The 10,660-nt window shown below is 34.8% G+C and overlaps 2 protein-coding genes across 2 annotated transcripts; both read left to right on the top strand.

Moving 5' to 3' along the window:
• The first annotated feature begins 5,222 nt into the window (after positions 1-5,222).
• LOC139871199 (uncharacterized) lies at positions 5,223-5,552 on the top strand. Its single transcript, XM_071858935.1, has one exon. It carries the CDS (start codon positions 5,223-5,225, stop codon positions 5,550-5,552), a length of 330 nt encoding a protein of 109 aa, XP_071715036.1.
• LOC139871198 (uncharacterized) lies at positions 5,549-5,989 on the top strand. Its single transcript, XM_071858934.1, has one exon. The coding sequence runs from the start codon at positions 5,549-5,551 to the stop codon at positions 5,987-5,989; it is 441 nt and encodes a 146-aa protein (XP_071715035.1).
• Positions 5,990-10,660: the final 4,671 nt, after the last annotated feature.

Genomic DNA, 10,660 nt, shown 5'->3' with positions numbered 1-10,660 from the left:
TCCATAATATTTTTGAATATGCATAATTGATTGCAATTTCTGTATTGACATCATCAATCTCCTCTGCAGTAGGAGTACTGATTTGTGGTTCTTCTTGAACACTTTCTTTTACTTCATTATCAGCTGATTTTCTTTTTCGAGGATTTTTATCCTTTGAACCGATTGGTCTTCCACGTTTCTGACGTGGCAAAGATTCATGAGTGACGTTATTGCCAGCTTTTGGAATTTCAATTCGAGCTGGAGTATTTACTGCTGGTATATATGATTTTGTCACCGTTTTTGTATCTGTAAATGCATCAGGCAATTGATTTGCAAGTTCTTGTATATGCATTATCTTTTGAACTTCTGTCTCGCATTCTTTTGTGCGAGGATCAAGATACTTTAATTGAGGTTCACACCATGAAACATCATTTTCTTTATTTTTCATTTCTCCCCCTAATCTAGGGAACAATGTTTCATTAAAATGACAATCAGCAAAACGTGCTGTAAAAACGTCACCTGTCATAGGTTCAATATACCTTAATATTGAAGATGTTTCATATCCAACATATATTCCCAACCTCCTTTGAGGACCCATTTTTGTACGTTGTGGTGTCGCAATTGGAACATACACTGCACAACCAAATGTTCTAAGATGGGAAATATTTGGCTCTTGACCAAAAGCAAGTTGTAGGGGGGAATATTTATGACTTGCACTTGGTCTGATGCGAATCAATGCAGCAGCATGTAAAATTGCATGACCCCATATAGATACAGGGAGTTTTTGTTCTCATTATCAATGGTCTAGCGATTAACTGTAAACGTTTAATCAATGACTCGGCTAAACCATTTTGTGTATGCACATGAGCAACAGAATGTTCAACAACAATTCCTATAGACATGCAATAGTCATTAAATGCTTGGGATGTAAATTCACCAGCATTATCAAGTCTCACCCTTTTAATGGTGTAATCAGGAAAATGAGCTCTCAATTTAATAATTTGGGCAAGAAATTTTGCAAATGCCACATTACGGCTTGATAACAGACAAACATGAGACCATCTGCTAGATGCGTCTATTAGAACCATGAAATATCTAAATGGTCCACATGGTGGATGAATTGGTCCACATATATCACCTTGAATTCTTTCAAGAAACATTGGTGATTCTTTCTCAACCTTAAGTGGTGAGGGTCTAGTTATCAATTTTCCAAGAGAGCAAGATGTACATGGAACCATTGTATCATGATGGATTTTTCTATCCTTTAGTGGATGTCCATGAGTACATTCAATAATCCTTTTCATCATTGTTGATCCTGGATGGCCTAATCTGTTATGCCATAAACTGAATACACCAGGATCAATATATTTTTCGTTAACTACCATATGTATTTCTGGTACATTTATATGTGTATAATGTAATCCAGAACTAAGTCTTGGCAGTTTTTCAACCACATGACTCTTGTCAGTGATACTTAAATATTTCTCATTTTCTGTTGTCACTGACTGATAATCATACCCGTTAAGGTATATGTCGGAGAAACTCAATAAATTTCTGCTTGACTTGGGAGAAAATAAGGCATCATTTATTAAAAATTTTGTACCATTTGGTAGTATGAAATTTGCCTTTCCTATCCCTTTTATCAAGTTAGCAGGTCCTGATATTGTATGTATAGTTCCTTCCGTTGGTTTTAGATCAATAAAATATTTCTCGGATTTAAGTATAGTGTGTGTAGTTCCACTGTCTGCTATACAGAGATCTCCACCACTTGATTGATGTTGTATTCCAGCAAAATTCATATTGAACTTCATATATAAGAAATAAATAGTGAGTACATTAATATTACACAATATTTTAAACTCAAATAGATAGTACTGAAACATTTAGCAAACATAATGACAAAGACAGACGATATTAAATCGTTTATTTTTCAAAAGACACACAACTTAAACATTCAAGAAATCTTCATATAAATCAGATGGTTTCTCAGTGACCGTTGGATCAATATTATCCACAAAATTTACTTCCTTTTCTTTACCTTTCAGCGAATCCTGATACATCTTAACAAGATGTTTAGATGTTCGGCAAGTATTAGCCCAGTGGCCCATTCTACCACATCTGTAGCAAGATTCTTCAGAATTTTTAGAAGAATTTTCTTCAACATCTTGTTTAATGGGCTTGTTTTGTGGTTGATATTTATATTTTCGTGGATTACTATTTCTTTGACCACCACGGCCACGACCACGACCACGTCCACGCCCATTACCATTACCATAAGGATGGTTTCTACCATAGTTATGGCTTTTGGCATGATGATGGTGATGGTTATTATAACCACGACCTTGCCCGCGTCCTTGTCCCTGTTTATAATTATTTGCAGTATTTGCTTCAGGGATTGCAAGTGTACCAGTAGGACGGGATTGCTGATTTTTCATTAATAGCTCATCATTTTGCTCTGCAACTAAGAGATATGAATTAAGTTCAGGATATGTTTTGAACTTTAGCATTCTCAAATTTCTTTGCACTGTGATGTTTGCAGCATTCATTGTGGAGAAAGTTTTCTCCATCATGTCTGCATCACTAATTTCATGTCCACAGAATTTAAGTTGTGAACATGTATTATACAGAGCTGAGCTGTATTCATTTACTTTCTTAAAGTCTTGGAACCTTAATGTTCTCCATTGTTCCATTGCAGCTGGAAGTAAAATTTCTCTTTGATTATTGAATCTGCTTTTGAGACCTTCCCATAAAACATGGGGATCTTCTACAGTCACATAATTATTTTGTAAGCATTCATCAATATGTTGATGAATAAAGCAACATGCCGTAGCTTGTTCTTTTTCAGAACAAGTGTTGTTTTCATTTATGGTTTCAAGAATGCCCATTGATTTAAGATGCATTTTTACTTTTATAACCCATGGCATGTAGTTGTTTCCAGTTGATTCTAAAGGAGTAAATTTAAGCTTTTCCAGATTCGACATTTTCTATTATCAAAAATTAAAACAAACATCATGATAAATTAGAGTCAATTTATATTCATAAGTATATAAACATTAAACATAAATTTAATATAACATAAATGATAAGTAGGTGACAGTGTCGACCATGTGTAAGCAATCATAAATAAATGTTATATAACAAAAATATAAATATTAGTAAACATAAATGAAAATTTGGCGACAGTGTCGACCATATATTTTTTCAGGTGGTATAACCGACCTATATCATTCTGGTGGTATAACCGACCATATATCATTTTGGTGGTATAACCGACCATATATCATTTTGGTGGTATAACCGACCATATATCATTTTGGTGGCAGAGCCAACCATATTTAGTATTAAGATTATCGTGCTGATAACGTGTTATAATTCAGTAGGCTTATAACTACCTTTAGTGGTTTGATTCTTGATGTTATAATTCAGTAGGCTTATAACTACCTTTAGTGGTTTGATTCTTGATGTTATAATTCAGTAGGCTTATAACTACCTTTAGTGATTTGATTCTTGATTTAGAATACTAATAATGAAGTGTAAGAACAAAGATGATAATGGAGAGAAAGAAAGAAACACTTTGTAAGTGTGAGAAATGGTGCAAGTTTAATGCTTGCATTCATGAGTATTTATAGCCTAAAATCTCAATATAAAAATACATACTTTGTGTACCAAAATTGACTATATGTATACACCAAAATTGACTATCCATATCTATATTATTATTATTATTATAACAATTTGGTCAATATTGCAATCCCAGTTGGGGTTGAAAACAGGGGTTGTACTAATGCTTTGATGATTGTACGTTGACAAAAAGTCAAAATGTGTAGATGTCATATGTAATGGGAACCGATGTGGGTTATGCTTTTGAGTTGCCAAGTCTAAAAAGGAAAGGTGAGTTTAAAAGATGGTATGACTTCCAAGGTACGCATAGTGCCTAGTACACATTCTACTTGCTTTAGTTTACTCCTATCACACATCAAAGTAAATAGATCACCCAAAAGGGAGTTAAACTGTAAAATTACTAGAATATCCCTTCAGCTACTTTGGGCAAGTCTATGAATTTATCATGTAGGGTGTCACTTAAAATAATCTTGTAATGGGAAATCTTTTGTTAGTTCTTATGAAATGACCAAATTAGTATTCGTTTTATCATTAGGGCTAGAAGTAACATTGTCATGTATAACGATTACTCGCATACCCATGGTCCAAATAAGACTTGATCTTTCGGCTCAGTGGTAGTTGCGGGATGAAGCTTAACGAGGGTTAATGATATGCCCTTCGGAACGTAACCAAAATCTCACAATTATGTATGGACTTCATAGTCTGGAACAAAACAGTACACTCAAAAACAATGTACACAGACCAGAAACCAATCGCGTATTCACGCTTGTGATATGAGATGAAGCGGTTACACGTAAACCCTATACATTCATCAATATTCACACACACTATGGATGTGACACGTAAACCTTAAATGTCAACCTTAAAAGGCCCTGGTTCAATTCCTAATGTGTCTCGCTCATAAGTTAACTCCATAACTCTTATAAATAGTACTCCTATCTATTCATCATAAGAACTTTCAACTCACTAAAAGTATGATAAAAATTTAGAAGTACTATCAAAGTTCCAAATTCACTTCACTTGAATTTGGCGATTGACTATTACCACAATCAAAATTTCAGATATCCATCGAGTTTACATGATTTTCGAATAAAATAATAATCAATCCAACCAACTCATCCATCACTTTACACTTGAGCTACTTTACCCTTGATAGGGGCAAAATCTGATAGTGTATTGACTAATTGGGTTAACAATTTGATTTTTTTTTTTTTTAAAGATCATCAATCAAGTTAGGGAACAATTGACTATATAATACATAATACATATACTACATAGATGTAATCGAGCGTAATACATATACATAAATGTTAGGCAATACAATACAAATACAAACATGAAATGAATGAGAAATATCTCTAATACACGCATACACATAGATGTACACATTAGTTTATTAGCTGTAGAATCATTGTAATGCTAGTATGCAAATATATTACATAGATAGACTGATTTGGCAGATCATTCCCATAAGTTAGGAGAATAGGGATCCTTTGTATGCATATATATATCGACTCATACATATCAATAAACACACGATTTATCGAACACTTACATGGTATCAGGTCTTTAACCCTATTCTTCTTTTACAGCCGATCCTTTTTTCTTTACTCTTCTTCTCAATGGCAGATCAAAAATACCACCCTGCATTTACAGTATCAAATATCAAAAATCACATTCCCATTACTCTTGAAATGGACAAAGCAAAATATTCTACCTGGTCAGAGCTTTTCAAAATAACCTGCAGAGCATATGATGTAATTGATCATATTATTCCTCCATCTACTGATACTTCGGATTCTGCTGTTTCCACCGACACTACCAACAATTCTGCTGTTTCTTGGGCTCGACTAGATGCAGTGGTTCTTAATTGGATCTTTGAAAAAATTTCCATTGATCTTCTAGACAACATATTTGAAGCAGACTCCACGGCTGCAAAAACCTGGAAATGAATTCAGGACCTTTTTCAAGACATAAAAACACTCGAGCACTCTATCTTCAACGCCAATTTACCAACATCAAGCTTGATAATTTTCCTAATGTTACTGCATATTACCAAGAACTGAAATCAATTTCAGATCAATTAGGCAATGTTGGGGATAAAGTATCCGATCCGAGAATGGTTCTTCAATTGATAACCGGCCTGAATGCTAATTTTGACACAATTGGTACACAATTGTCTTACATTACACCCTTACCATCGATTTACCAAGCTCGATCCATGCTATTGTTGGAAGAATCTCGCAAACAAAAACAAATTCTTCCACCCTCTACACCTACGGATGTAGCCCTAGTCACCACCGCTACCGATTCTTCCTTACCCAGGCCATCATCAACTGCTAATTATCAGTATCACGATTCCAATCGGGGTCGTGGTGGCAATCGTTGAAATTACAGAGGAAGACAGAACACTAATCGTGGCCGAGGTCGTAGTTATCATCCATCGAACTCGTCAAATTGGATGAATCATCCACCTTGGAACTGGCAGCAAAATCCTTGGGCTTATCCCCCATGTCCTTATCCAACAAATAGTTGGTCTAGGCCCTCTTCAAATCAGGCTGGCTTATTGGGCCCTAGACCAAATCAGGCTCATTCGGTTAATTCTGATGCTTCTTATCCTACTGATATTGAAAACGCTTTGCATACCATGACGCTCCACTCCCCCGAAGATACATGGTACATGGATACTGGAGCAACTTCTCACATGGCGTCCAGTTCAAGTAATCTAAAATCTTATTTTCCTTTGTGTGGTTCTAAACAGGTATTTGTCGGAAATGACCAATCTATTTCAATTAAAGGGTTCGGTCATACTCATCTTCCCTTTCCCTCACACTCTTTACATTTACGAAACATCCTTCATGTTCCTAATATTATTAAAAACCTTATTTCTGTTCGTCATTTATCAACTGATAATCATCTTTCACTTGAATTTGACCCTTTTGGTTTTACTGTGAAGGAATTTCCAAAGGGCAACCCAATACTCCGATGTAACAGCAAGGGGGACCTCTATCCAATCACCACTTCCATGCTCCGCCAAATAAAGAAATCTCCATCTACATTTATTGCATTATCTTTCAACGTATGGCATCATCGTCTAGGACATCCGAGCAATGATGTTCTATGTTCTCTTAGAAATAAAAATATTATTCATTATAATAAACATATATCTTCTACCGTTTGTGAATCATGTGTTTTTGGCAAACATATCAAGTTACCTTTTGTTTCTTCTAATTCATCTACTTTATTACCATTTGATATAATTCATAGTGATTTGTGGACTTCACCTATTTTAAGTACTTCTGGACATCGATATTATGTCTTATTTCTTGATAACTATAGCAATTATCTGTGGACTTATTCCATTGGCAACAAATCCGATGCATATTCTATATTTGTCACCTTTAGTAACTACATAAAGACACAATTTGGTAAGTCAATCAAAACCTTCCAATAAAAACAACTCTTTTTTCCAATTTTGTGCAAATAATGGTATGGATTTTCGTTTTTCATGTCCACATACATCCCCTCAGAATGGTAAATCAGAACGTAAAATCTGAGCTATCAACAATATAATACGTACACTACTCTCCCATGCATCTATTCCCCCTTCGTTTTGGCCTCACGCACTTCAAATGGCAACTTACATCCTCAATATTCTTCCTTCACGACTATTACAATACCAATCTCCCACACAAATACTCTATTCTAGCAATCCGTCTTATGATCATCTCCGTATTTTCGGTTGCCTATGCTATCCCTTGTTTCCTTCCATGACCATAAATAAACTACAAGAAAGATCAACTCCATGTGTGTTCCTCGGTTATCCACAAAACCATCATGGATATAAATGTTATGATCTCACCTCCAAAAAATTCTTCATATCTCGTCAGTTAATATTCGACGAAACGCAATTCCCGTTTGCCAAAACTAACACACCATCACCACTACCTATGAATTATTAGACACGTAAATACATCCACTATTTCTCCATCCTCAATCTGGACAAACAACAGCTTCTGGCCCAATGCATACTCCTACTTCCCTCTCTGATGAACAAATTATTCCACAATCACTAGAGCCCATATCTGATTCTGGTTCACCTTCCGCAACACCAGTGGGCCTCAATCACCACCTGGACCAGACACCTCTACCGGCTCACAGTCTCCATCTATTTCTTTTAATGGGCCGAGCAGTCCATCTCCTCCAGTATCTAGCCCATCACCATCAAATACAACGACCTCTTCCAGAAACACTCACTCAAATAATACCCCGCCTTCACCTTCTGATTCTCAAACTTCACCTATCCACAAATGAAACAACCCCTCCTACTCGCACTATGACCACTCGTAGTATGGTTGGCACTTTCAAACCCAAAACTCAATACAACCTTTCTGTTTCAACTAATCTTACTCCACTTCCAACCTCACCTAAAGAAGAAATCTCAAACTCTAATTGGAAAGAGGCCATGACCGGCGAATATAACGCACTTATGGAAAATAAGACTTGGGTTCTTGTACCACGCACTAATGACATGAAAATTATACGTACTATGTGGATTTTCAGGCACAAATTTAAATCTGATGGATCTCTTGAACGCTACAAGGCTCGATTAGTAGGTGATGGTCGCACACAAACTATTGGTATTGATTGTAATGACACTTTTAGTCCCGTTGTTAAACCTGCCACAATTCGTATTGTTTTATCTATTGCCTTGTCACAGTCTTGGGCCATCAACCAACTAGATGTTAAAAATGCATTTTTACACGGGAAACTAAATGAGACAGTTTATATGCATCAACCTTATGGTTTTCGAGATCCACACAAACCCGATCATGTGTGCCTTTTAAAGCGATCTCTATACGGGTTAAAACAAGCACCTCGTGCTTGGTATCATCGTTTTGCTACGTTTGTTTCCACTATTGGGTTCTCTCATAGTCGCTTAGATAACTCGTTATTTATCTATCAACAAGGTGATTAAACTGCCTATCTTCTTCTATATGTGGATGATATCATATTAGTTACCTCATCACCAGCTATTCGTCAACATATTATAGGCTTACTTTCTAAGGAATTTTCCATGAAAAATCTTGGTGATTTAAGCTATTTTTTAGGTATTCATGTGTCACGACCCGGAAAATTCCGACTAATTTTAAACCAAACTTTCGATACGATATTGTATTTTTAACACGATAAGCAAAGTCTGTTAGGTTGAATCTCAAAAATTTTGAACTATTTCATATATTCAAATGACTTTCGACTGTTCTCGACGATTCACGAACAACTATATGTAAATAGATACATATATATTTAAATTTATATATATATATATATATATATATATATATATATATATATATATATATATATATATATATATATATATATATATATATATATATATATATATATATATATATATATATATATAATAATTTGAAATATAATTTGAAATAATATACGATTTAATTGTAAGAACTAATTTGTAAAATAATAAGCATTATAATAAGGTTGTTATTTAAATGAATCTATATATATAAATATATATAAGTGTATATATAATATAAATGATTTTGAGCTTAATTTGTCAAAGTTTGTATTACTCGGTTGACATTTCATTAACGTTCATATAGATTTAACATGAATTTATGAAAGATTAAAATAAAAGTTGGAGTGTAAATTAATTACGAAGATTTTAGAATTTGTTAAAATATTTTTACCTTTTTAGATTAAATTTTAGTACCCCGTACATATAAATTGGAACAGAAAATAAACAATTATCAAACCCTTTTTGATCAGGTTTCAAACAATTAATGAGTGAAATAATTAAATATATTTAATCCAAAAATTTGGGATTTTTAAGGACACTTTTATACGTTAACTGTTTAGCAATGTACACGATACCTTTCGAAATTAAACTGTCGGCAGACTCACACTCCACACATTTTTTTTATGGAATTGTTTATGTTACTGTTGGCCTTGTGACTCTCTATAATTATTAATCTATCTCTCTTTCACATATACATAACAATACATATACATATGGATAGTTAGGGATAACCCTTACACACACACACACACTAATCTTTGTTCTTCTTCCTCTTTCAACCGACACCATGACAACCACCCTATTCCCGCCATCAAGAACCATCACCACCATCTCCAACGCCACCATCAACCCACCATAAAATACTCGATACGTTTTCTGTTTCGTTAATGAGAACATAACACACCACCACCCTTTTCTTCAACCATCCTCTTCACCTACAACCGCCACCATCAAGGCTTGATCACCTTCCAACTAAACTGTCACCTTCACTCTCATCCTCACCATCACCCGCCATCAACCTCCACCACTTCTGCCGTAGAACCACCGTTGCCAACCTCCAAAACCATCACCATAAACCTTACCGTAAACCACCATACACCAAGCCTCACCTCGTCACCTTTCTCTCTCTTTATCTCTCTCTATTCTAGTTCACCACCATTAAAACCCAAAAACCATAAACCACTTGTTCGATTTCTTTCTGTCTCAGCTTCAAACCTTGGACAACCAACATTTCACGAACCCATAACCACTCACGGTGTACTATTATCCTTCGGTTATATTTTTTTTTACTGCACAAAATCCAGCGAAAACCACTGAGTTCTGCTATGTTATCTCTTTCTGTTTAAAAAAAATTATTCGGGCAGAAGAAGAATATGATGATACGTGTACACTAGATGAAAGAAAGTGATAGATCACTAAATGTCTCCTAAATCCCACGTGAAAATAAATCAAGTTGTTATATTTCAAACGTTTCAAAAGAGTATGTTACTGGACTCCTTTTTGGTTTTGGGCCTAATATCACAAATCTTTATATTGGGCCGAATCACTACCAAACTGTTTTACAGCAAATTGTTCCCTATTGAGGCAGTTACTAGCGGAGTTCTTGCTTTCATTTTTTTTAAGTTTAAAACACGAAATGGGTAGTGACAGGAAATAGGGAAGCAGTGACTAATATAGATAATGATTAGATATGATTATAATCATTATAGTTTAAGATTAATGAGGATAATTAGT

Source organism: Rutidosis leptorrhynchoides, chromosome 10, assembly GCF_046630445.1.
Source record: "Rutidosis leptorrhynchoides isolate AG116_Rl617_1_P2 chromosome 10, CSIRO_AGI_Rlap_v1, whole genome shotgun sequence".
NCBI classification, from domain to species: Eukaryota; Viridiplantae; Streptophyta; class Magnoliopsida; order Asterales; family Asteraceae; genus Rutidosis; species Rutidosis leptorrhynchoides.
Note: the sequence above shows the minus strand (reverse complement) of the source record. Positions and strands in the feature narration are given on the sequence as shown.